The sequence below is a fragment of the Cottoperca gobio genome, chromosome 13 (assembly GCF_900634415.1).
Source record: "Cottoperca gobio chromosome 13, fCotGob3.1, whole genome shotgun sequence".
Classification (NCBI taxonomy): domain Eukaryota; kingdom Metazoa; phylum Chordata; class Actinopteri; order Perciformes; family Bovichtidae; genus Cottoperca; species Cottoperca gobio.
This window is the reverse complement of record NC_041367.1, coordinates 2,231,070-2,258,727: the sequence shown is the minus strand read 5'-3', so window position 1 is coordinate 2,258,727 and position 27,658 is coordinate 2,231,070. Positions and strand designations below refer to the sequence as shown.

General features: G+C 44.2%; 1 protein-coding gene across 1 annotated transcript in view; it reads right to left on the bottom strand.

The window, feature by feature from the left end:
• Window positions 1-2,764: 2,764 nt before the first annotated feature.
• Window positions 2,765-27,658, bottom strand: part of pik3cb (phosphatidylinositol-4,5-bisphosphate 3-kinase, catalytic subunit beta) — a 44,047-nt gene continuing 19,153 nt past the window's right edge. The window contains exons 3-23 of the mRNA XM_029446429.1: window positions 24,993-25,188; window positions 22,518-22,746; window positions 20,505-20,734; window positions 17,563-17,742; window positions 15,011-15,178; window positions 11,763-11,852; window positions 11,320-11,574; window positions 11,107-11,203; window positions 10,884-11,014; window positions 10,235-10,285; window positions 8,578-8,766; window positions 7,887-8,008; window positions 6,657-6,800; window positions 6,416-6,515; window positions 5,885-6,081; window positions 5,684-5,793; window positions 5,517-5,595; window positions 4,087-4,254; window positions 3,462-3,585; window positions 3,137-3,296; window positions 2,765-2,778 (exon numbers count right to left, since the gene is read on the bottom strand). Of these exons, the coding sequence (XP_029302289.1) occupies window positions 2,765-2,778; window positions 3,137-3,296; window positions 3,462-3,585; window positions 4,087-4,254; window positions 5,517-5,595; window positions 5,684-5,793; window positions 5,885-6,081; window positions 6,416-6,515; window positions 6,657-6,800; window positions 7,887-8,008; window positions 8,578-8,766; window positions 10,235-10,285; window positions 10,884-11,014; window positions 11,107-11,203; window positions 11,320-11,574; window positions 11,763-11,852; window positions 15,011-15,178; window positions 17,563-17,742; window positions 20,505-20,734; window positions 22,518-22,746; window positions 24,993-25,151 (2,997 nt within the window). The 5' untranslated portion in view covers window positions 25,152-25,188. The remainder of the gene's footprint in view (window positions 2,779-3,136; window positions 3,297-3,461; window positions 3,586-4,086; window positions 4,255-5,516; window positions 5,596-5,683; window positions 5,794-5,884; window positions 6,082-6,415; window positions 6,516-6,656; window positions 6,801-7,886; window positions 8,009-8,577; window positions 8,767-10,234; window positions 10,286-10,883; window positions 11,015-11,106; window positions 11,204-11,319; window positions 11,575-11,762; window positions 11,853-15,010; window positions 15,179-17,562; window positions 17,743-20,504; window positions 20,735-22,517; window positions 22,747-24,992; window positions 25,189-27,658) is intronic.

The following is a 27,658-nucleotide window of genomic DNA, read 5'->3' as shown; positions in this document are numbered from 1 at the left end:
TTGGTGTCTTTCAAGCCAAAGTCTTGTTCACAGCATAAACAAATCATATTATTACACTACTGTATATATCGTATATATTGTAATATACATATTTTTTACATATTTATAAACATTTTTTAAATGGAGCAACTGTTACAAAATCCAATTCCCCCCAGGGATAAATGAAGTATTTCTGATTCTGATATCACTTCATATGTTACGGTGCATCTCTAGAAACTGAATTTGAATCATTGATATATGAATTGGTTTTGTTTCATTTGAATAATTGCATTAAAAAACTGAATCTGAATAGCATCAATTGAAACTACATTCAAATTCATTCTTTTTAATGCAATTATTCTAATTTCTAGTGACACATATTTCTAAATGTCTGCATTACTTAAAGCATTAAAAAAACAAACAGATCAGTTGCGTTCAGAGGCTGACTTCGTCACACTGGATTTATTCACTTGAAGAAATATTGCAGTTGAAGCCTCTGAGAGACGCTCAGCATCGAACATGTGTAACCCAAGGTCCAGGCAGTGGAACATAGTGTCCCGGATGAGTCAGTGGAAGAGTGACACAGCACACAGCTCGTCCTCATTTATATTCATGAATGGAAAAGTCAGGATGCATCAGCCACCCGTTTCATTGATATCTCTTGTGAACATCCTCCATACAGGACGTCTGCAGCTGTACCTGCACTCCCCATGACCTCTTCTTCCAGGTTATTCCAGGAATTCTGCAGCGAAGGTAAAAACAGCCATACGTGGACGATTGTAGCTTCGAGTTCAGAGGCAATAAAAGATGATCGCTGAAGGTGCAGGCTTTGTTAACGTCCCCCACTGAGTGGAAAGACAGGTTGCGTCATACAAACTGCGTCATACAAACAGCACTTTTGTACGCTTATGGAGATAAACGGCCTTCACACACACACACACACGCGCGCGCTTCAGGTGGCTTTTAATTCTATTGTAGAGAAAGGAAGTTATTTGTCTGTTGTGGTGTCTGTTGTCTTTTGCATCTTATGCTCAAATCTTAAAATAAAGTGCTTGTTGTGTTTAACTGAGAAGACCTCGAGGAGAAAGTCAGCGTGTGCAGAAAATCGTTGTCCTCTTATGAGACGATAACTATAGTTTGTCTTGGGTCTACATCTTGTGCAGGTGATCTCAGCCTGGATGCCGTGAATGTTGATTTTATAGCTCTAAGACAGGGGTGTCAAACATGCAGGCCCGGGGGCCAAACCCGGCACTCCAGAGGGTCCAATCCGGCCCGCGGGATGACTTTGCAAAGATTAAAGATTAGTTGTTTTGATCCTGTTCCAGATACCTGTGACTAAATGTGTTGTGTCTTTGTAGACACACTGATCTGTACGTTGTAACACACATGTGTAAATGATAAACTGATAATATTGTTGAAAGTTGCAACTTTATTTCTTAAGAAACGTCAGGTTGTTCATAATGTTTAGTAAAAAGATAACATTTGAACATTTTCAGAATGTTTCTTGCACTAAGACGAAGGGAACATGTGGAGTTGTGGTTATTTACAGGTTGTCATGCTGTGATGTTACTGCTCCGGCCCACCTGAGATCACATTGTGCTGCATGTGGCCCCTGAACTAACATGAGTTTGACCCCCCTGCTCTAACATCATTTACACTTATTTCTGGATGTATGAAAGTAACGCACATGCATTCATCGGACGTCCTAAAGGAGGTAATGAGACTCTTTTCAGAGTTTCTTTTGCAAGCGAGCAACAAAGTAAGTGTGTGAATATATAAATAATAAGTAGGAGACGCATGCGGAACAAGGAAACACGGCGGCACGGTGGAAAATAACTTTAATAAAACTCCTATGAAAACAAAAAACGGCAAAACAATAAAAGCCTGTACATTTGACAATATCCAGTGTGTGAGACTGTTGAAGGCTAGTGGTGCGGAGTACAGCTGCATCACACATAAACCAACAGAGAGGAACCATGACAGGCTTCGGCCCGGGCCTAAGGATCGTATACAATTAGATATGGTTCATACTCGGATATTGCACGAAAATCAAACACAGATGCAGATGCTGAGGAGCACCGTATGTCGAAAACGAGGAAGTAGCTTTGCATCGCAGTGTAATGTCCCTACTGATAAACCCCGCCCCGCTAACTCCGCCCACACCTGCACGTATAAAAACAAATACACTTAAAAAGAGAGCGGCACATGTGTTCACATTCAATTCAGACGCAGATCATTAAAAAGAACAAAGAAATGACTCAACAGTTTTTCTTTTGGTCCTAACATGTTAAAAGCATCAGTTATTCCTCGTGAGTTTATCCTGTCGGGGCTGCGAGCAGTAGGGGGGGGGGGGGGGGGGGGGGGGGGGCGCTTTACAAGACTGACATCCTTTTAGACTTTAGGACAAGTTGGTTGGTGTGATCTTTGTCCAATAATGCTTTTGATTTGAACAGTTTGAAACAAACGATGCACATTGTCATTTCAAAATTAAAATATTCTAAAAAATAAAGTGTTTAGTTTAAAAGACGACTTGAAGCGTCTCAGTTCTGTCTGTCAGAAAACACTCCGTCCGTGTCCAGATTAAATGAGATTAAAAAAACAAAGACCAAAAGAATCCTTTCCTCCGATCGGTCCTTCTCGTTCGTCTTTCTCTGCGGACTGCTGAAGTCGCCTGGCACGTACACGTCTCATGATAAATTCTTAAATGGCAAAAGAAAAAACTCATTAAAAAATACAATCTTCCCGAAGTTTAGAGGCACACTTTGAGGCAGCGGGAGCGAGAGTGTCAAGACGCACTTCCTGTGGCCGTTGTGCACATTGTTTTTAGACATGGGGGTCAGACGTGTTTTTGTCTTTTCCATTCCGCCCTTTCCGCACCCATCTGTCATCTCCGCTGGACTTATCCAGCTCTCTCTCTCTCTCTCTCTCTCTCTCTCTCTCTCTCTCTCTCTCTCTCTCTCTCTCTCTCTCTCTCTCTCTCTCTCTCTCTATATATATATATATATATATAATATATAGATATATATATATATATATTATATATATATATATATATATATATATATATATATACTACATATACATATACATATACATATACATACATACACACACACATATATATAGTGAAGTGAAGCTGAAGTTTTAAAGGCTAAACTGAAATGAACAAACCTGGCAAACTTCTCCGTGTAGCCCGTCTTGCCCTGCTGTATGACGTGGATGAAGTCGTGTGTGAGGATGAAGGGAACACGCTCCCTCTTGATGCCAAACTTGGACTTGAAGTTGCCCAGGATGTGGCCGAAGTCTATGTGGAAGAGCTGGTGAACAAGACAAACAGTGAGCATCAGCAACCTAATCATGAATACGGATAAAACAAATCGTCTGTCCAACAAGACAGGAACAGATGCTAGTTAGTGATGCATATATTTAACTACTCTGTACATGTAGAAGCCCAACAAGAGTTTAAACAAATTCAATCCAACCTGTCCGGTGCTGCGGACCATGATGTTGTCACTGTGCCGGTCTCCGATGCCCAGGACGTAGGTGGCTACACAGTAGCCTGCACATGACAGAGTGAACTCCTCGATGGCTCGTTCAAGAGCATCACTGCCGAAACAAAACATACATGTAAGCTTTTCTTATTTGGATTCTTCTTCTAAGCAGGACTCAGGGGTCCCCTGTAAACCTCCTGATGTAACAGCATCAAGGTGTCGAGGTGTTCAGCTCGTCTCTAGACATCAGGAAGCTTTTACCAGGAGACGTTTCACCCGCAGAGGTCTCGTCCTCTCCAAAACAAACGGACCCGAACATTAAAACCAGTAAAAACACTGCATTTCTCCGCCGCTGCTAACGTTAGCTGTGATAGCTTAAGATCCAGACGTCTTCATCCGGTCAAAGATCTACAAAGTGCATCTTCTATATGTGGATTCAAATATTTATGAAGCTTCTGGCAGAGAACCGCAGCGCTGACACGTGGTCCTAAATTACAGATTGCTCTCGGTTTCATAACAACTGGAAACATTCGTTTACAAACGCCACAAAACACCTAAGCTCTTGCTGTTTTACGACATCTCAAAACGTCGAGTTCATCCCCACGCAGCATCTTACCCAGAGTTCCTCTCTTTCAGCCAGTTGAGCAAAGCGTCCTTGTTGAAGGCGGCGGCGGCCGCCACGTTGCTGCTGGTCAGCTGGATGTTGGCGATCGTGTCGGCCGACGAGACGACCTCGATCAGCCCGGACCGGTCCCCTGTCGCTAGGCAACCATACGGTACGATTCTGCAGGATGTGTGGAGAAAGAGACGCAGAGAGTTTAATGAACCTGCAGTGTCATCATTTCCTTTACTACACTTATATATATTTATTACTTTATTTCTTCTTACAGTATCTTTTTAATATATTTATTGTAATTTGTATTTATTATTCTGTATTTAATAAATGTATTAATTTAAATTAATTTATTATTATTATTATTATTATTATTATTGATTGATTTATTTATTATTTATAAATGTATTTATTTATTCTATATTATTCTGTATTTATGTTTCTTCACTACTGCAGGACTTTGCAAACACGATCCATAAACATACGAGCCCCATGAGCAGAAATGTGATGCGGGTCATTGTAAATGTAGCGTTGTGCGTCTCATGTGTTCACGAGATGAAGATCTGAGGCTGTTCCTCTCGGCGCTCTTCACTGTCAGACAGGACGCCGATTACGTGACTTCAGTCGCTCTTCATTAAGCAGGAAGCAGATTTATGTGACAAATCTTCCTCCAAATACTTCTGTTATAATTTCCTGACGCAGTTCCCCCGAGTGTCACGCACCAGGCAGCCGTGACCCGGCGCTGGAAGCAGGCTCCATTTCTAGATTCAGTTTGACTAATGGAGACCAAATGCCAAATCTTACCTGATGTGTTAAATAAAGAAACTCACATCATAGCGGTTTCATTACATCGTCCCTCCCTTCATTCACATCGTCCCGTCGCTGTGTTCAAACTCTGAACCCATGTCCCCGTAATCCGAAGCACCGAGCTCAACTGTCAAAACATCCCGCTCCACGGCTCCGCTCCAGATGTGTCAGTGTACGGCGAGGACAAAGGGGTTTGTAAACGTGCGGGAAAGTGTGGATTTGATTAGGATGTAATGCAGATACTGTGTGTGTGTGTGTGTGTGTGTGTGGATGTCTAGGGTGTAAAAGGGTTGGAGGTCAAACTAGCATGGGGTAGTTTAGTGTCTCCCCTCCGCTGCTGCACCCCCCCCCCCCCCACCAGAGCTTCCCCTTCCCTACAGAGAACAGGAACAAACAAGCTCCACACACACACACACACACACACACACACACACACACACACACACACACACACACACACACACACACACACACACACACACACACACACACACACACAGTGTCCTCGGGCTCTAAAAGTTGAGTTGATTCCTCTGCGTTATTTCTTCCGGCATACCCCCCCAAGACGTACTATCCACATTTAAATTAATTGGAGGACTGGAGATTTAGGCAGGAACAAAACTCACCTGAGATCCAGATTGGCCTCCTTCCACAGCAGATCCATTAACCTCAGGATCTGCAGGGTCAGCATGTCTTGCCTTAAGTCTAGGAAAAGGGGAAAGTAAAGATGAAAAGTGATTCATGACCCAAAAACCTTCCTCGCCCCCCCCCCCCCGTCTGTGTTTCCTCCTACCATCTCCATTCTTGAAGATGATCCCCAGGGTGTCTCCCCCCATCAGCTTGTTGTTGTAAACAATCCAGAGTGGCTTCATCTTAGAGTCCATGTAGCGACACCTCTCCACACTGAGGGGAGAGAGAGAGAGACGGGGTATGACACATCGTGGGATAGAGGAGTCAACCTGAAACCTCTCGGATCACAGCAGTGTCGTCTTACTTGATGCCAGACAGCAGGATGTTTGGGTTTAGAGGAGAGTGAAGATCCGACAGAGTCTCCGAGTATCCACTCTGCCTCAGACATGTCATCATGGCCTCCTTGGTCAACATGGCCTCCTTGGTCTTGCTGCGAGCGTTCTTGATGGTTCCCAGCTTAATGAGCTCGTTCACTGACTTGAGTTTACTCAGAGCTTCCACCTGGAGCAGTCAAAACAAGCAGCATGTAAGAGAACAGCTGTTTCATCACCAACAGAACCTATCGAGCCATTCGTCTCCAACTGTGTGCTTCCAAACAGGAAGTGTCCAGATACAGGACTGTGCTGATGAGGAGGAAGTGACAGAATCAACACTGTAGAGGGCAAAGGTCAGAGGTCAGCAGGGTGACGCGGTCGTCTCTGTGACGGGCTAAAAATATCTAACGTTATTCTGGCGCTTCAGTCGGGACTCGTTACTGTCCTGCGACATCCACACACACGTCAGAGCATTTTTAGGATCAACAGGATATGAACAAACTAAAGGAGTCTCTACCTACCTGTTTCTTAAGAACCTCAATATGAGGGATGCTGCCTCGACAGTAGGCCTCCAGCATCAGGGCAAACTGGACCGAAACAGCCGGCATGTGGATCTCTGACCTGTAGGGGGCGGCAGAACATCCGCAGTCAGAAGACAAACGCTCTCACCATCAGCCGTTTACTCACAAACGTGCTCTCTCCCTCTTTCCCTTTCGTTTCAACGTGCCAACTGTACATGTACACACACGTGTCCGTACACACCGGAGGTGCCAGAAGAGGAAGTGTCCTATCTTGCGGTTCCCCTGGGCGCGCTCCAGCAGGAAGTGGGTGAGGGCGCAGTCGTAGTAGGGCTCGTAACGCAACACCTGCACCAACTGTAGCAAGTACTGCGACAGCTCCTCGTCACTGGGACACAAACAAACACACACACACACACACACACACACACACACACACACACACACACACACACACACACACACACACACACACACACACACACACACACACACACACACACACACACACACACACACACGGAGAAGTGTGAGAGGAGGTTTTCTGATCATACACATGATAATGTCTTGTTGCCTTCCATTAGGCCATTAATGCCATGATTAGAAATAGAAACAACATACAGAGAACAACATACAGAGAACAACATACAGAGAACATACAGAGAACAACATACAGAGAACAACATACAGAGAACATACAGAGAACAACATACAGAGAACAACATACAGAGAACAACATACAGAGAACAACATACAGAGAAAGACATACAGAGAAGACCATACAGAGAACAACATACAGAGAACAACATACAGAGAAGAACATACAGAGAAGAACATACAGAGAAGAACATACAGAGAAGAACATACAGAGAACAACATACAGAGAACAACATACAGAGAACAACATACAGAGAACAACATACAGAGAACATACAGAGAACAACATACAGAGAACAACATACAGAGAACAACATACAGAGAACAACATACAGAGAAAGACATACAGAGAACATACAGAGAACATACAGAGAACAACATACAGAGAAGAACATACAGAGAACAACATACAGAGAACATACAGAGAACATACAGAGAACAACATACAGAGAACAACATACAGAGAACATACAGAGAACAACATACAGAGAAAGACATACAGAGAACAACATACAGAGAACAACATACAGAGAACAACATACAGAGAAGAACATACAGAGAACAACATACAGAGAACATACAGAGAACAACATACAGAGAACAACATACAGAGAACAACATACAGAGAACAACATACAGAGAAGAACATACAGAGAAGAACATACAGAGAACAACATACAGAGAACAACATACAGAGAACAACATACAGAGAACAACATACAGAGAACAACATACAGAGAACAACATACAGAGAACAACATACAGAGAACAACATACAGAGCATGCCACTGTAGTATATGTGTAGGTGGATGTTTACCTCATATCCCGCAGACAGCGCACAGCGTACTCTCTGACGTACTGGTCTGGGTAGTTGAAGTCCAGCAGCTCCAGAGCGTCTCTGGGACTCAGTCTGGGCCAAATCTGAAGCAGCGCCTCGAGCTAAAACACACACACACACACACACACACGCTCACTAACCGATACACAGGCGTTTAATCAGAGCTGCATATATACTATACTTATATACGTATATATGTATATATAGAGCTTCATGCGTGCTGTGACTGACGGCTCTGGCTGCACAGGTAACATTTTAATTGTATTTAGCTTTATGAAGGAATGCAAATGAACAATTTTGCTATGAAAACAATATTTGAAGTATGTTTTAATTTCTGATGATTAATTAATTAATACTGAGGGAAGTTTTCTGTCTTTTTAAGACGATTTAAAGCTATAAAACTCAAAGATCCAGGTTTAAACATTACAGCTCAACACAGAATATACTGTAAGAGCTGAAACTGGTTTATAATCAGAAAACATTTCATGGATTTATACGTCCTGGCTACGTCTATAATGTGAAAACATACAATTCATTGAAAGAAAATCCTACTGAAGAGAGACACGTGTGTGTTTTTAAAACTATGAAATTACTTTTACTTTCATTTCTGTATGATGTCATCAAACTCTGTCCTATGAAAGCGCTCACACACACACACACACACACACACCTGGGCCATGTCCTCATGTTTGCTCCACTTGACGGAGAGCAGCAGCTTGGGCAGCGACTGAGGGAAATTGTCGATACAGTCGTAGCGTAGTGTCCAGATCAAATCCTTCTCGTTCTCACACAGCTGAGAGAGCGGGTCTCGCTCCATGATCTCCTTCAGCTCGATGTGGAACTTCTTGCCCCCACGACTCTGAGGGGAAGAATGAGGAAGAATGGTCGGTTGGGTTGAGGAGGATGAAGAGGATGAAGAGGAGAGAAAGAGTGACGGGAGGGATGAGGGAAAATTGGACGAGGAGTCGGGACGTGACCGGAAATGAGAGGACGGCGTTGAGAGGTGACTGAACGGCACGGATTCCCAACCGGGGGTTACTTGTACCGCAGAGGGGACTTCTACAATAATAATAATAATAATAATAATAATAATAATTAAAAAAAAAAAAAAAAAAAAAAAATAATAATAATAATAGAATAAATAAATAAATAAAACAAAAACAAAAACAATTTTCTGATAGAACATAATCTTCTGCAGTTTAAGGCTTCTTGAAATCACTTTTATATCCAACTGTGTTGCAGGCGAGTGAGATAGAAGCTCTGCAGACAACAACCAAAAGGGAAGATTTGTATGATCAGGTTGTTTGGAAATATTTTGCTATATAAAGAATTATGTTGACTTTCACATTGCAGAAAAAAAAGCATTGCAATGCCAGTTTTATTTCCATATTGTGCAGCAACAGTTGAAATAGTTCAAAGTATTAATTAATTAATTAATTAATCTGCACAACTGTCCTCAACATTGAGTTTAATTGTATGCAAAAGTATTGTAACAATATCCACTTTCATATCATTAAAAGTGTCTTATATGCAAACGAACATGGACGGTAGCGTCGATGATGAAGGGGAGCTCGAGTTCATCCGAGGGGTGCTCGAGTTCATCCGAGGGGTGCTGGGTCTACACGTGTGCCACTGCTGTGAACAACCACCAGATGGCAGGAGAGCGTCGAAGCATCGAGCAACTTCTCAACTGCCTTGAATGCAACTCATGAAAATCCACAAACCTGACATCTGTTTAAAACAAGTCGTGTGCTTCAAAAGGGGGACGTGTCCTCTAAACATCCCATAATATCAACGCAGACTGAGGGAAGATATGCTGACATGAAACAGATGTGAGATTTAACTTTCGTTATAGAGGAATAATATTAGACGAACTGTGTGGATGTGGAAACTAATTCACTATTGAGATAAGAAATAAAACAGTGAGATGTAGTGAGTGCTAATCCTTCGTTTCACACACACACACACACACACACACACGCACACCTCACATTTGTGTGTGTTCAGGCATGCCCTTTACATAACACAGGGTTACGTAAGCGGCTGCAACACACCCAGGAGAGGGTTCTTAGTTGAGGGGCAGCGAGACAGGAAAACGTAGAAAGTAATCTGATTAGAGTCTCTCGTTTTGAAGGGGATTGAAATAATTCTGCAGCTACACCCTGCCAAAGTGATAACAATGGGTTTCCAGGGAAACTGGCAGTGTGAGATTATATTATACTGGTGGTGTGTGTGTGTGTGTGTGAGGGGGAGAGACAGAGAGAAATTAAGCAGCATGTGATACAGGCCTTTGTTGTTTGTATTCTGAATGTACAACATTCACTCACGATGTGCACGCAGTCAGTTTCTCCGGCGATCTCCGCAGCTTTCTCCAGTATCTGCAAAAAAAGAAGAAGAAATGAGCGCACAGAAACGCTGCATTAGAGAAGCCGAGCACGTCCTGATCCTCTCACGCTAACCGCCACCTCTTCATCGTAATCACCAGGTAACATTATGAAGAGTACTCGAGCGCTGCAGTCAGAGGGATCATCCAATCATCTCAGGTCAGACAGCTCATGTATTTAACCATCAACGCAGCCGTGACACGTTTGACTGCAGACATCACTTGAACATGTTTATTATTCATTTAAGCACCAATAACGCAAATCAACATCTATTTTTGCTTTTGCATTTCCGGGTCAAAACGACTCGACACACGTTGAAGTGGATGTGTAATAAATAAAATCAATTTGGATAATTATTACGCTCTCCTCAAAGCCACCAGACTCCTTTGACAGAAACAGTCATTTTACTTGCTGATCGATGGTTGGAGAGTTTGAAACAGAGAAATAAGTATAAGTATAAGTATAAGTATATATATATATATATATATATATATATATATATATATATATATGTGACCCGTGTTCTCTGCACGCTGCTACTTTTGGTGAAAGAAAGAGCGGGACTGAGGACAATGACTGACGGCTGTCTGACCTTGTCGAAGGGAGGGAAGACGATGGAGTGTGACGAGTACTCTGGGAAGTGGATGTGCAGGGCTGTAGCGTTCTCAGTGTACGGGTTGGTCTGAATGGTTCCTATGGGGTTCAGCATCTCTTCAAGTTCGTCTGAGTGACACACAGGAACACATGACACAGTGACTGCGTGGTTCATTTGACCCGTACTTTGAGTGTATTCGTAGATATAACAGATGAAATACCAGGAAAGGAAGACCAGCAGTGCAGGATGATGTCTCCGGTCTTCAGCTGGCCTTTGTAGTCAAACACCATAGTGTTGACCCAAGCGATGGGGTAGTGCTGGAGAGGGAGAGAGAAATTAATCATTAGTCAGTGAGGCGATAAAGATGGTGGACATGTGTGGAGGTTTAAGACCCGAAGCAAACTGCAGAGGTTCATGTCCAAGTGTGTCTCACCACTTTCCCTGCCTTGCGGATGGTCTGGTACTTGTTTATGTGAGGGTTTTTGGTGGACTTCTGCTTCTTGACCTTATCCATGACGGCGTAGATGGCAAAGCAGAGGCGGGTCATGCGTGGCAGGTCACAGACGGAGAGGTCAAACTCCAGCGTGCTGTCTTTCCACGTGTGGTCCGAGCGCCCGCTGCTATCGCTGCTCACCGCCGGCTTGCAGAGCAGCTCCGTGCCGTGGAAGAGCCCCGCCCTCACCTGAACCTGTGTGTGTGTGTGTGTGCGTGTGTGTGGTGGGGGGGGGGAAGCAAGGGTTTAGCATCATTTTCAAATGAACTAGCTTCAAGCAACATGCCATCTTCACACAAGTGATGGACTGTGTGTGCAGGTGTTGTGACATTAACAGGATTATAAATGACTCTTTTATAGATATGCACAAAGCAAGAATTTACCTTGGCAGTCTCCTCCGCGTTCACCTTGCTGCCATTCACCAGGACTATCTTAAAGGGAATAGACACCTCCCATACACACGTCTGTACTTGCTGCAGAAGGAAGGTGAGAGGAGAAAGAGACTTGCAATGAGTGAGCAGCATTAGCATAATACACTGTGCTTCTTCACACCCACCAGCTCCCTGCACAACACACAAACAATGTGGCAGGTCAGGCCGGTCATTCTGATGTCAAGCCAAGTGGATTTGCGAAGGTCAGCAGTCAGCAGGAAAAACAGCATCACATGACACACAGAGTGCACGAACATGACTAACTTCCTGCTGTTTGCTGCCTCTGTCTTTGTGTGTGAATGTGTGTGTTGATGTGTGTGAACGTGTGTGTGAACGTGCCTCTGATAAGAGACGTGTGTCTTGCAGAGAAACTGTCTTTCTGTTCTCTTGCTAATTATTTTAATTTGGAATATCTTTCAGGCAAGTTTCCTGAAGCACAACAGCGTCTAATACCAGGTAATAAAATATAAATCTCCCTTCCTGTCGCAGACGCTACACTTTTGGTAAAGTTATTACAATCTGAGCAGAATCTCCTCCAATCTGCACTCCACATTGTTTTCTTTGTATTGCACTTAAAACGGTAACAAAGTGCTAAAACAAAATGACGGTGTCACGATCAGATTAAATCAGGAGAGCTGAAACATAAACATAAACAAATACTTTAAAAATAGAGCAGCAACGATTAGTCCAACGCCATTTTTCATGCAAAAAAAGGCGTTTTCTTTTAGCTTTTCTCTGATTTCTATCATATTAAATTGAATATCTTTGGGTTTTAAAGACATCAGCTCAGACATATTACCCCATTTTATAACATTTCATAAACCAATTAATCAAGACAATAATGTGCAGATTAATAGACTTCAGTCTTTAGTTGCAGCTCTAATTAAAAACAGCAGAGCTTTCATCTCCGCGCCTCATCACACATCCAGACCCAGCAGAGGATCTCGGAAAGGAAAGGGCAATTACTTTATCTACGTACGCACGCTGCCCTTAAATGTTACGGTGCTGGGGGGGGGGGGGGGGGGGAATGTCTTGAGGCACACGGTCATTAATTGGATCTCTGATGACGAGTGAATATGTTTTAATCCAACAGATGCATTTGTAGGAGAACGTCCAATAGATTTAACATGTGGGGATAATTGATTGTATATTTCTGTTACAGAAAGGGAACGTAGGACAAGTCAATTAAAATAAAACTAATTGGCAACCATTTTGAATGCTTGATACCTTGTTTACGTCATAAGTACTAAACACTGGGGGACATGTGTTGCTCCCCAGAGTTCCCAGTTTCTCTCCGACTGCCATAAAAAACATAATATAAACGTATAAAAGAACTGCTCTTACGCCGTTATGATTGCATGTGATACATTTCCTTTGAAGATTCGCACACACCTGTGATATTTACAGCCTTTCCAAAGCACACATCACCGGGCATCAACAGTCGGCACGGCATCGGGCGATTCGAACCGCAGGAGACTGGATAACGAAGGGCAATTAAATCCAACCTGACATTTAAAATGTGGACGCACACATCGCGGGGTGAGGTCACCGTGCACCTGGCAGCCGCATCCAAGAGCCAGCGATGTTTTCTGACAATGCGGCAAACGATGGCAGGTCAGTGCCGGCGTGCTCCGACGCACTCGCAACACCGGCTCATAAAAGACAGGTGGCAGCTGTTTGCTCGGTAAACCTGCACACCTGCCTCGTTTGCTGCAGGTGGATCAATCATCCGTGGAGCTTTTATTATTTTGGTGACACAAGAACACTACTCGATTAAACACGGGAGGATATGAAGGGATCTGGAGTATAAAAGATGATATGTGCAGCACACCCTCAGTTTTAGTCCTCATGGCACACTTTGTTATCTCACAGAAGTGAACAAAAGGGAGAAGGACAGAAGGGAGAAGGACAGAAGGGAGAAGGACAGAAGGGAGAAGGACAGAAGGACAGAAGGGAGAAGGACATAAGAGAGAAGGACAGAAGGGAGAAGGACAGAAGGGAGAAGGACAGAAGGACAGAAGGACAGAAGGGAGAAGGACAGAAGAGAGAAGGACAGAAGGGAGAAGGACAGAAGGGAGAAGGACAGAAGGGAGAAGGACAGAAGGACAGAAGGGAGAAGGACATAAGGGAGAAGGACAGAAGGTAGACGGGACAGAAGTGAGAAGGGAGAAGGACAGAGGGAGAAGGACATAGGGATAAGGACAGAAGAGAGAAGGACAGAAGGGAGAAGGACAGAAGGGAGAAGTGAAAGGACAGAAGGGAGAAGGACAGAAGAGAGAAGGACAAAGGGAGAAGGACAGAAGGGAGAAGGACAGAAGAGAGAAGGACATAGAGAGGACAGAGAGAAGGACAGAAGAGAGAAGGACAGAAGGGAGAAGGACAGAAGGGAGAAGGACAGAAGGTAGAAGGACAGAAGAGAGAAGGACAGAAGAGAGAAGGACAGAAGAGAGAAGGACAGAAGAGAGAAGGACAGAAGGGAGAAGGACAGAAGGGAGAAGGACAGAAGGGAGAAGGACAGAAGGGAGAAGGACAGAAGGTAGAAGGACAGAAGAGAGAAGGACAGAAGGGAGAAGGACAGAAGGAGAGAAGGACAGAAGGGAGAAGGACAGAAGGAGAAGTGAGAAGGACAGAAGGGAGAAGGACAGAAGAGAGAAGGACAGAAGAGAGAAGGACAGAAGGGAGAAGGACAGAAGGGAGAAGGACAGAAGGGAGAAGGACATAAGGGAGAAGGACAGAAGGTAGAAGGACAGAAGGGAGAAGGACATAAGGGAGAAGGACAGAAGGTAGAAGGACAGAAGTGAGAAGGACAGAAGGGAGAAGGACAGAAGGAGAAGTGAGAAGGACAGAAGGGAGAAGGACAGAAGGGAAGAAGGGAGAAGGACAGAAGGGAGAAGGACAGAAGGTAGAAGGACAGAAGGGAGAAGGACAGAAGGGAGAAGGACATAAGGGAGAAGGACAGAAGGGAGAAGGACAGAAGGGAGAAGGACATAAGGGAGAAGGACAGAAGGTAGAAGGACAGAAGTGAGAAGGACAGAAGGGAGAAGGACAGAAGGGAGAAGTGAGAAGGACAGAAGGGAGAAGGACAGAAGGGAGAAGGACAGAAGGGAGAAGGACAGAAGGTAGAAGGACAGAAGGGAGAAGGACAGAAGTGAGAAGGACAGAAGGGAGAAGGACAGCCATTCACAGATTGCGGTGCCTACCGTGGGAACCCTTCTCTTGGGAGGTAGTGGTAAAGGTGGGTTGGAGGACTTGCGGCTGACCACGGCACCGATGGCAGAGATTTCCTTGTTGAACATCAACTTGACGGTGCTGGTGTGGACCAGGGTGAGGTGTGGAGACTCCTTGGCCTGCATGCATGTGCGGATGTACTGCAAAACAAGACGGAGACAGAAATATGTTTAGTTTTAAGCTAAAAATAAGCTAAAGTTGAGCACTACAACATCGACATTAAAGTGTGTAAAAGCAGTAAATAAAGCAGTAAATACAGCACTGATAGGACAGAGAAGTGGAATCTACACACAATAGACGTCATTAAATTAACATCAGGGGTGCACACAGACAGGAACCCATCTCATTTCAAATACTATGGTACTATAGTGACTTATCTTCTGTTAACAACAGGTAACCTGACTATACTACAACACACCGTAGCACCAAGCAGAAGCAGCAGGGGAAGAACACTATGAAACATGTTATTGTGCTGCCAATCATTTATTCTCTCCTCGATCAGAATCTCTGCACAAACTAGATTAGTCACCGACTGCTGCTGTTAAATGTCTTTCTTTTTTGTGTGCTAATGTTGACCTGTCCACACAACGTGACGAACACATCTCTCTGCTAACAGCAGCTGCTTCACCTGCTTTGACCGACTCATCGTTCTGTGAATTCCTCCTGCAGGAAGAACATTGCAATCTTGCTGCTTTTTGTGCTCCGTACTTTGTGTGAAGTCCTTTTGTTTGAAAAGTTTTTCAGCGCACCTGAAAACTAGCAAGACGACGAAGAGGTTTACAGTTATATTAATGTGCATGGCTCTAAATCAATGGGAGCCAGAGCCTTCAGCTATCAAGCTCCTCTCCAGTGGAACCAGCTTCCAGTTTGTGTTCGGGAGGCAGACACACTCTCCACATTTAAGAGCAGGCTAAAGACTTTCCTTTTTGATAAAGCTTATAGTTAGGGCTGGCTCAGGTTTGCCTTGGATCAGCCCCTAGTTATGCTGCTATAGGCTTAGACTGCCGGGGGACACCTCCCTGTAAATGTATGTTACTAACTCATCATCTGGGGCATCATCCCCAGAGTCTCTCATGTGGCAGGTTGCCACTGATAAAGTTCACGTCAGGATCATGAATCGTGGCTGCGTCCTGCTGCCCTGGTCCTGCTGGACACCGGGAAGCCTTTTAGACATTTTCCTGGAATCATCCAAACTTTCTCTTTTTCAACACATCATTTCTGTCAAATGTTGTATTTGTACTATGTTGTTTATCCTGTACACACGACATCTATTGCACGTCTGTCCGTCCTGGGAGAGGGATCCCTCCTCAGTCTCTCCCTGAGGTTTCTAACATGTTCCCCCCTTTAATTATGGGGTTTCTTTTAGGAAGTTTTTCTTTGTGCGATGTGAGGGTCTAAGGACAGAGGGTCTAAGGACAGAGGGTGTAAGGACAGAGGGTCTAAGGACAGAGGGTCTGAGGACAGAGGGTCTAAGGACAGAGGGTCTAAGGACAGAGGGTGTAAGGACAGAGGGTCTAAGGACAGAGGGTCTAAGGACAGAGGGTCTAAGGACAGAGGGTGTAAGGACAGAGGGTCTAAGGACAGAGGGTCTGAGGACAGAGGGTCTAAGGACAGAGGGTGTAAGGACAGAGGGTCTGAGGACAGAGGGTCTAAGGACAGAGGGTGTAAGGACAGAGGGTCTGAGGACAGAGGGTCTAAGGACAGAGGGTCTAAGGACAGAGGGTGTCGTATCTGTAAAGCCCACTGAGACAAATGTATAATTTGTGATATTGGGCGATATAAATACATTTGATTTGATCAAACATATGGATAGCAGAGAGAACAAGACTTTCCTTGTTGCTCCATTACAGCGAGTAAGTGTCGGCATCTGGCGTGAGCTGCCCGAGGAGGGTTTTCTGTTTTTATGCCCTTTTGCACATGAATGTTGCCTTTCAAACAATATTATATCATACAGTATGCATACTGTAAACAGACTAGTGATCATCCGCTCCAGAAACATTGTAGTAGCCTGTGGATCGTCTAATCTTTTTGGAATCATGAAACAGGCTTTAATTCTCACAATAATATCACTTTCATAAACCTAAAACTGCATTTTAATAACTCATTTTTGTTGGATGTTATATGGTCCCAGAAATCATTGTGATAAATGATATTATTGGCATTTTAAGATCATTTATGTCACTGATATGATGCAGGCACATCTAATTCTTAAAAACATTAATAAATGAAACCCACACAAACACAACACGACATAAACTGTTGTTCTGAGCAACAGCCAGATCTTATAACGTTCAGATAAAACCTGCAGCTTGTAAACAAACACGCATGTGAACAGGTGATGTCGAGGTCAGCAACAAGGCTGGAGGTCCTGTCTCTATATCGTACGATAAGTCGATGACGGACCTTCATGCTGCAGATATTTAGAATACAATCGTTAGAGAAAGCTCATGGCTTTTTGTGGAGGACTATCTGCTATTTTTAGACGTGATATGGAGACGAGAGGTGCCACAGCTGAGCCACTGACCTTGTACTGAATCAGGGGCTGGTCTCCGCAGAGGAAGTCCAGACAGTGGCTGACCCTCAGTACGTGCTGACCCCGCCACGCCTCCTCCTCAGGCCCGTGGGTGGTCAGCCACTTCTTCACGGCCATCTCCATCAGCTCAGAGGGGGTGCAGGATGATGGCACCTTCAGACTGGCTGAGTCCTGCAGGACAAGACAGGAAACACAGAGATCGATTTACGAGCACACGGAGTTCTAAATGTACCCTTGTGAAATAATATCCGTTCATAAAAACTATTTTTGGTGGTTTATTTGTGAAATCTGGACTAAAAAGTGTTTAATAAAAGTCTCTTAATGACCTGCTGGAGGCTTTGTTGCTCTCTGTGTAAGCAACACACAAACACACACACACACACACACACACACACACACTCGCGCTGCGGTATAATGTGTGAACATGTGAAGTCTCGCTGCTTCATCCTATTTATAGCGCGGTGCTCCCCTTGCACCTGAGAGACACTTTTAATTTCCTGTGAGTTAAATATAAAACCGCTCTGAGATATCCTGAAGCGTTTCAGTTTCTCAACATGATTTAGAAGTTGAAGTCGGATCAGATTTGGATGCTGATGAATCTGAATTGAATACTTCCTGCAGAGAAACGTGTGTGAAGCCATCCAGACGCCTCAGACGTTTACAATTTGGATTAATGTGCACGATTCTGAAAAATGTGTAAATAGAAATAGCAGAGAGAACAAGACTTTCCTTGTTGCTCCATTACAGCGAGTAAGTGTCGGCATCTGGCGTGAGCTGCCCGAGGAGGCATTTTCTGTTTTTATGCCCTTTTGCACACGAATGTTGCCTTTCAAACAATATTCTCTAAAAACAAGCTGCACATAAACATACTGTAAACAGACTAGTGATCATCCGCTCCAGAAACATTGTAGTTGAGCAATCAGCCTGTTGATCTTAGTTTATAGCGATACGCCTCTTATGGAATCATAAAACAGGCTCTAATGTCACACTAATATAACTTTCTCAGATCTGAAACAGTTGAGGTTAGATACATGCTAATTAAACTGAATTATAGAATCGTAAAGAGATCACTAAACTCAAGGCTCTAGGGCTGTATAGAATAGTTTGAAGCTTCATAATGTGGCAGCATCTAACAGCTACATAAATTACATTTATACAACCAGAATAAAATAAAAAAATCAAGATCTGCAACGATTAGTTTGCATAAATTAACTGTCAACTTTTAGATTGGATAAACGCTGTGCAGCACTTTGAGAAACTCAGATGGACATTTTTCACTATTTTCTGACATTAATTATATATATATATATATAAATAAATTAATATATATATATATATATAAATATATATATATATATATATATATATATATATATATATATATATATATATATATTATTAATTTATATATTTATAATAATATATATAAAAAAAAAAAATATATATAAATAAATAAAATATATAGCACATCATTGATAATTAAAATGAATTGGTTGCAAGTCTCACACTGAACCTTAGTCATATTTGCATTAGCACAATAAATCCCGCCGCCAGACTTCCTGTCTATAACGTGGCTTATTGTGTCTGACCTCCTAAATAAGACTTCCTGCCAAAGTCCACCTGAGCGCAGTGGCACAGATGGCCTGTCTTTGTGTACACTCCGTGTTTGTCTGTGATGTTGATCAAAGCTGATACACACAGGTCTGGAGGGACTCGACCATCTGTTTTATAATTAAATAACGTTACTTCTATAACAGCAGCAGGATGAAGACGGTCAGAAGGAGCGAGGCTCTTTTTTTAAATCAGCGTTCGGGTCCCTCGAGCCGCCATGCTAATGTGCGTGTGTGTGTGGGTACGGCAGGGCGGCATCATTTCGCTGATGGTTTTTGACCCACTTAAGTGTCGTCACATGACTTGCTAGTTGGGCTCAGTCACATGACTATTTTGGAGCTGCAAACTGCGAGCAGAAACGGCGATGCTGAGCTACAGTGCATGGTGGAGTCACATGGCTGCTTGCTACTCAAACAAGGTGGTGTTGTCTGCTGTGGTGGAGCAGAAAGTCACACTGTTACTTCACTAAGCAGAGCTGCCGTATCAATGGGTCTGTTAGGGGGTCTCTCGACTACGTGCCATGCTAATATTACACCAGCACCTCAAACATTATGGTTGTTCTACGCTCTGTACAGCTGCGGTTCCTCAAAATGATTCAAAAAGAAACCAAACAAACAAAGTTAAAGATAAAGCAATAACTTATCATGACACGACGGTGACAGCCCAGAACTGAGTAACTGCCGGCCTTCTCAGAAGTATAAGTACCCCGCCCAGGATAATCTAATCTACCCAAGTGCCATTTACCGTAAACGTAACGTCATTAAACATAATAGGAACACATTGCGTTTAATTATGGACTTATTATGTTAAATTCATTCATTGTAAAGAGTTCATTGGGTTTGTATTGTAAGGCAACAAGAACTCACATAACCTTCTCCTGAAGAGAAGCTCTGCAGCACCTTGAATATATTGTTTTATTCGGTTATGTTTAATGTAAGTTTCCTTGTTTACGTCTTATTAAATTGAAATGTTTCTGATTCATATTATCATTGCAATCTATAATAAAATCAAGGATTGAAACGTTCCTTCAGGCTTCACTTGGAAGCGTCGTCCTGGATGTCTGAAGCAGGAAGTGCTTCACATGTGTCGACAAGTTACGTTACAAGTATTGACAAAACAATGTCGGCTGCTATAACTAAAGAGAGACACTTGTTAGAAATAAGATTCTTCTCACCAGTGAAGATTGAGCTGAATGAACATTTGTTTCGGGGGATTTTTATTTATTTGTATTCTTGCTGGGGTGCGTGATGCGTTCAAGGACTTCGATTCAACCGTCCAGAGTTCGGCATTACATCATCAAAACGTCTGGACTTCAGACTCACCTGAGACTGGTCGAAGTGGATAATAACTTTCAGGTCGACCGGCCGGTCGTTGAGCCCGTCGGTGATGGCCGTCCCTGCCGGGGGCTCCAGCTGAGGGGAGAAGCAGGCCTGCAGCCACTCTGTGCACGTCATCATCTGGACCTGTTGCATCCGCTCCTCGCTGAGACGAAACATCTTGCTGCGAAAGTCCTTCACCTCCTGGTCATTTATGGCATCGAGTTCATGCAGACCTGATGGTGGTGAGGGGAGGGCGTCGTTAACAATATGCAAGAGGCTTCATGTTCTGAGAACTCAATATAATACAATCATAAAGAGACAGTTCACCACAAAATGTAGATTGTTTTGGTGTGAGCTGCCGGGTATTGGAGATGTGCATCTAGTCGTGGACGAGAGGTGACAGCGCGAGATGTAAACATTAATGGCGTCCTACTCGGGTGAGCTTTAACGTTAGCTCTCTCAGCTGAGCCTCTTGTCCACGAGCAGATGCACGCCTCCTTTGGTAAAAAGAAAATAGTTCCTGCATGAAACTGCTCACAGCAAGGTCTCTGGATTATGTTTAGTAACCGCGTCATGATTTCTGCTGCTGGTTTTCACATCAACACAATGTAGATTGATAAACAGCACTACAGGTGAGTAGGAAGAGTAAGTACTTTTGAGTGAACCGGCCCTTTAAATAAACACGTCGCCTAATTAATCTGTTTTTCACGTGAACATGAAGCTCTTGAGTTTCAAAGAGCTGTGAAGTAGGAAGCTATATATTGGAGGGCGACATGAATGAATGCACAGGCTCCAGTGGTCATTAAACATGCACAAACACCTGTGCAACACTTGATGCCAGACATAAGCGCCTGGGGAGCACTGAATGTGTAAAAGGGATTACAAGCAGCAGACTCTCATGGGGTTAAAGCAGAGCCTCCAAAACATTCACACTCGTCCCAAATGCCAGAGGTGAGAACTGCTACCGGGCTGATTGTACTTCAGCTCTCTGCTCCCTGCAGAGTTTCTCTCTCTGGGTTCTTTTTCAAAAGGTTCTGCACAATAGTGTCTTTGGTAATGAAAACAACATGTTGACATTTCAAGCCACGGAGCACATTAGCTGCATTGTTCGAGTGTGTGAGCCGGTTTGTGTGGATGTTGGCCGTGTGAGTGTGTGATAGTTTGTGCACGAGGTTAGGTGAGTGTGTGTGTGGGACTATGCAGACATGCCTGTGGAGTTCCTTTTGAAAACACCACTTTACTCCGACGAAAGCCTTTAAAAAGATCATGTCGGACCAAAGTGGAGCCAGGAGGGAGAATATCAATATCGTCAATTAGACTCAGAGCCCCTTCTCTCCCTCTTCCTCGCGCTGAAGGTCTGTAGTGACCTAAAGACTTCCCTAACCATCACCTAATCAATTCATTTTAAGCTCATTATAATTTGCCGCAGCTCGAGGAGATTAAAATACTTTTTATTCAACCAACGACAGAGAAAAGCAATAAATCTTGCACATGATTTTGCTTGAAAAAGACAAAAATGATGCATCAAATGATAATAGTGGAGTTATCTTCCATCGATAAACTGATCAACTATAATAGAGACGGTGTTTCTGGGACATGTGATACACAAGTTTAACTTCTGCGTAAGGAAGTTCCTCTTCCGCGTGAATGAATAAAAAGTTCCTCGGGCTTCTCTACGCTTCCCATCGATCCCCTCTGCTGCTCTAAAAGGCTCCACCACAGATAATACGAGGTGACAGCTGATGTCAGGAACACGTCCGGTCAATCCTCACGCTGCTCAATCAGAAAGCGGAGCCGCTGATGGGAGCCAGCTGCAGACGGCCCTCGGGTCTGAAGTCTGCGCTGAATGTGCTGAGCAGGAGATACTTGGCACACTGGAGGAGATGCTTACGGCTTTTTGTGTGTGGGAAAGATTCATCGTCCTCTTAAGTACCTTTTCTTATTGGGAATGTCAAACGGGGACAGTGCACGAATAAATCAGGGCGGAGCAATGTGTGCGAGCTCGTGCGGTCTTACCCTTGCCAATGAGCACGCCGATTTTGGAGTCCAGCAGGCGCTCGGCTCGGCCGCAGTTGCGCGTCACCAACTTGAGGACTGGCAGGAAGGGGCGGACGTCGCACAGCCGGCGAGTTTCGTCCTCCAGTTCTTCGTGCACGGCTGCCTGGTTGACGCACTCGAACATGTGGCTCTCCATCTCGCCCAGCGAGGGAAACAGTGGGAACGACAGAGCCTGCTTCCATAAGAGCTGCAAGGGAGAAGAAGAGTTGGGGTTTCACTGAAGCAACACCACGGGGAGAGTCTAAATAAATCTCAGAATAAACTGCATTATTGTTTTGGGCTCGACGGCCGAGTACAAACGAGATAATCTGACGGTTTCTGAAAGCATTGGATAAAGAAACGCCGACAGCGCAGAGTTAAACCATGCACAACCTGAGCAACTACTAAGAAACAATAAAGCCTAATGATGTAATGTGCATGTTTCAATATCAGGAACACAGATGAGTCACAGCTTCACGGTGAGCCGATCAGGATGTGAATAATACGTCCCAACCAGCCGACCCCGGCATGAATCATGTCCCTGTGCAGCCACAGCGTGATCACAGGGTTGGGTGTCAGGTCGAATGTGTGTGTGTGTGTGTGTGTGTGAGGTTGTGCTGCGGCACACTGGAACAGGACACATTTGCCCTCCAAACAAATATTTTCTTCTCCAGGAACTCGTGATTACGTGTTACGTTGATCACATCACAGAAATGAGCTATCGAACAAACCTGCTTTAGAAAAGAAGCGCCGGCACTCTCGACTATCTAATGATGAGAACTTAGTACGAATGAAATGCAGCCATTGGCGTCTTGATGATAAAGAGTCCGCCGTGAAGCTGAGGGGAAGGTCTGCACACACCTCCATGTCCTCCCCCTCTTTCAGGTATTAGAAAAGTGTGTGTGTGTGTGTGTCAACAGACGTCTTGTATGCACATACACACATTTAATGAAATTAAAATGTATGATCATTGGTAGAGACCTCGTGGTGTAGTTCCATTAAAAACAAACAAATACATTATTAATATCAGCGTCAGTCTGCAGCGTTGCTCATGTTACAGTGCTGAAGAAGCCAGAAGTGCTTTCACACACCACACACTCTTTTTTTATTGTTTGAACTTATTCCACTCGGGGTTAGTTGTTGTTGTTCTGCAGTTTATCACTGGAATAACATCCATGTGGTCATTTGCAGCAAACGTCTTGATTTGTGGCCCAAACGTGTTTTATGAGGTCATTCAGGCGTTTGAGATTTTAGACTTACGTGCGGACAACCCAAAAAAAAAGGATCCCTCGGGCCACGGCTGTCGCCGACGCGGAGGCATAGAGACAAAACTACAAAGTCGTAGTTACTGCAGGGATATGGTATTTCACTGCCTCGCGTCACGCAGGGCGTTTCCATTTCTCTGGTGACTGTAGTTCAAATCAATCTCTAAACTCACGTCACAATGAGCGGCCATCATCTCGACACACAAACGGTAAAATGATCATTTCAAACACCTTCACCTGGCGGCAGACATGGATCTGTGTGTCGACATCATTACACACACTGTTCAGTACAAAGTGTGTTCATCACTGAACATCTTAAAATGTGGAACGTCACCTCGACAACTTCTTTACGTTCCAGATTAATGATGAACTGTGATGTAAAAATACATATGCCCTACCAACACACACACACACACACACACGGAGACAAACCACAAAAAGACCAAAGCGACACCGATGCCTGTAACCATAGTAACTCACTCGTCTGCGTGCGCAGCGAGAGGACGGAGACACTTTGTTCCAAAGGAGCTGCAAGTCCTAAAAAAAGGTCTGAAAAGTCCCGAAGAAAAAAGTCTCCTACCGTCTGTGTGTGTGTGTGTGTGTGTGTGTGTGTGTGTGTGTGTGTGTGTGTGTGTGTGTGTGTGTGCATGAGTCACATCCCAAAATAAAACAAGATCTTCCATACACTCATGGTTGAATACAGAAGAAGTATTTGGATGCAGCACATCCAATAACAATAATAAATCTATAACATATAGATTTATAATATATATAATGTTCCAAAATCCCCAGCTGGGCCTGTAAAGCCCGGTAAAAAAAGCCCGTCAGGTGTTTGACTTCTGACCTCTGCAGTCCCGCATGATGTCATGATCTACTTCTGAGCTGAAAGTAACCAACAACACACACCCAGCCAGCCGCAACACCACCACCGTCAAAACAGGCATTAGATAATGTCTAACTGACCAGCTGTGTGTGTTGTGTGTGTGTGTGTGTGACTAAGAGGCATGTTGGGACAATAACACAGCGTCAGGATACACAACAAGCCTATAAATAAGTCTAAGTCTAGTGAAAGTTGATTTTATTAGAATCTGTTAATTATCGGTTGTGTTGCCACGACGCAGCTGAAATGACCTCGCCCGTCCCATTTTAGCCCAAACCTGTGGCGTCACCCCCGCCCAGTGCCACTCACCAGTTTGATGTGCTGAATGGTGGCCTCGCGTGGCACGTCCATCTGGATGTAGATGCCGGTGGGCAGCAGAAAGTCCACAGTGATCTGAGCCAGAGCGTGGCCGGCCAGCGGAGAGTGGGCCGCCCATATGTCCAGGAGGTCTGTCATTGCAGGAGGCATGGCAAGGGGCACCACACACCACCTCAACCATAAGGACCTGGAGGGACATGAGATTCAGTTTAAATGTTTATTAAGCTTTACATTTGTTCTTAATAAGTCGATTGAAGGGTGTAGTTCTGGCAAAACTACAAAATCCTTCATTAAAAGCTTGATTACAGAGGAGGAAATGATAGCTGGGACTAAGTAGCATTAGTTAGACTTTATATCATAGGGCACACAGACTTATAACATACAATGAACACTAGCAACCTAAAGGCAGACACGCTTCATGTGAACAGCAACACTTTCCTGGAAACCTTGCAGCTCAGGGTGCTATTCCAGAAAGCCATTAGGCCGTTCCTCAAAGCTAATTCAGCCGTTTATAATAAATCCAGTACGGTTTCAACCATCAGCATAATGGACGAGATACCAAACCTCGACCTCATCGACTCACAGCGGGAAAACTATCCGAGTATCGGCACAAAACTGCACTTTAAAATGTCATCACTTAGTTTTTATTGCTGTATTTAAGTAAAATGATTTCTTTGATCTAAATGTTGTCAATAACTAGTAACAAGTTAAATATGACAAAGCATTTTGTAATGTTAACAGCTTTTATAATCCTATATTAAAACCACAATGGTGCCGTTTCTTTTAACTCTTTCAGTAACAACAAGTTAACAGACGGCAGTGATTCAGTGTCACTTTGTGCCTGCGGGGGCAGCACCGTGCCGAGTGCAGGAGGAGGCCGTTGGCTTTAACTTGGGTGAGGGCCAGAGCTCAGAGGAATGCCCACTAAGCAAACAGAACAAAAGGTCAGCCTGACAATCTGCTCCCCCTGGCAGAGAACACACACACACACACACACACAAAGAAAACACTCACTTATAGACGGATAATGCATAAAAGTGCAAGCAAATACATATGCACCATGCATGCCGTCCCCACACACACACACACACACACACACACACCGTCTGCTGCTAAAGTATGGCAGGAGGGGGGTTAGTCTGCCGCGGCTCCTCTCTACATGTTCAGAAGCACCCGCTGAGAAAAGGCTATTTCTGTCTGCCAATAAGGCGTTCACAACAAGACTCTACATTCCCATGCACCGTCAGTGTAAACCTGCAACTGGAGGACCGATAACAAACGCACACATGTGGACACCAACATGTTAACTGCAGGAGCTCTGCAGTAAGTGGCTTCCCAGCTGCCCACAGCCTGGTTTCCATTTGGGCTCGTGCCTCAAACCGCAGCTGCACCGTCACACCACTTCCACCTGCCTCTTTCTCATTACCTAGTTCTCAAGTGGCCTCGAACATCAACTCTTCCACTAGGCCACAGGTCCATCTCCATTCCGCCTCGATCCGCCCATTAAAAATGACAGCCCTGATTGCCTCTAATGGTCTTTCCCCTCTGAGTTAAGTGCTCGAGCTACCAGCAGATGAGCCGCTGTTAAGCCTCATGCTTGAGCACGGTGCAATATCTGCTCTGCGTTTGGAGCCAGGATCTCAGACACATAACATTATCAGCCAAATGGAAACAACCCAGTGTGTGTGTGTGTGTGTGTTTCTGTGTGCAGATTGCGTTCGGAGGTGACGCGGACATAGTTTAAAAAGACAACCATATTATACTTCACAGGATGAATGAAGGCATCAGTACACAAGACAATGCTTTACTCACAGACGCACAACAAGACAAGAAACCAGTCAGATGGACGATTACAGGGGAGAGAATGGCGAGCCTGTGACGTCACAAAGGTGCACAGTTACACACATGAAAAGTAACACGACACGCAGCATGTCTGTCTGATGAAGTGACAACACTGGGTGCATGCATGTCTGTGCATATAAACACTGGTCTCATTAAATATGGGTGACCTTTTTCACACCAGACAGCTTGACTAGAGTCTCCTGCCTCTCTCTCTCTCTCTCTCCAAGACACACACACACACACACACACACACACACACACAGGTGAGCAGGGTTATCGAGGATGTGGTGGCAGACAGCCAGAGGTTTGCTGCAAGGTCAGGTTTCAGCGGGTGGATCAGAGGAGAACAAGCAGGTTTGCAGGATCAGGGAGAAAGAGAGAGTTTCATGTGACAACAAACACAAGCCTACAGTAGCAGAAGTTAAGGTATCACGGCTCCCAGGCGCACTTTGAGGACGCTTTGTGTTTGAAGTTGCAGAAATGTGACCCCGCTCACATGTGCTCTGCCTGTGTTCTGGTCAAAGACTTTGTATTTAACTGTTATTCAACGCTTTAATTGGAACGTTGAGTCGACGTTTTCTTTATGCAGGAGATTCAACGTTAACACAGCTGAAGCTCTGTTCCTCTCATTTATGATTTCTCCTTTTGGTTTACTCATTTTTTAACCCTGTTCCTGAAAAACAACCCTATAATCTTCCACATTACCCTTTTCATATGTGTGTGATTGCACACAGATATGGTTTGATGGCTCTTTCGTGTAAATGGCTTCGACTCAACGTCGTGCTAATCAAATCATCTTTGTCTCAATAAAAGAG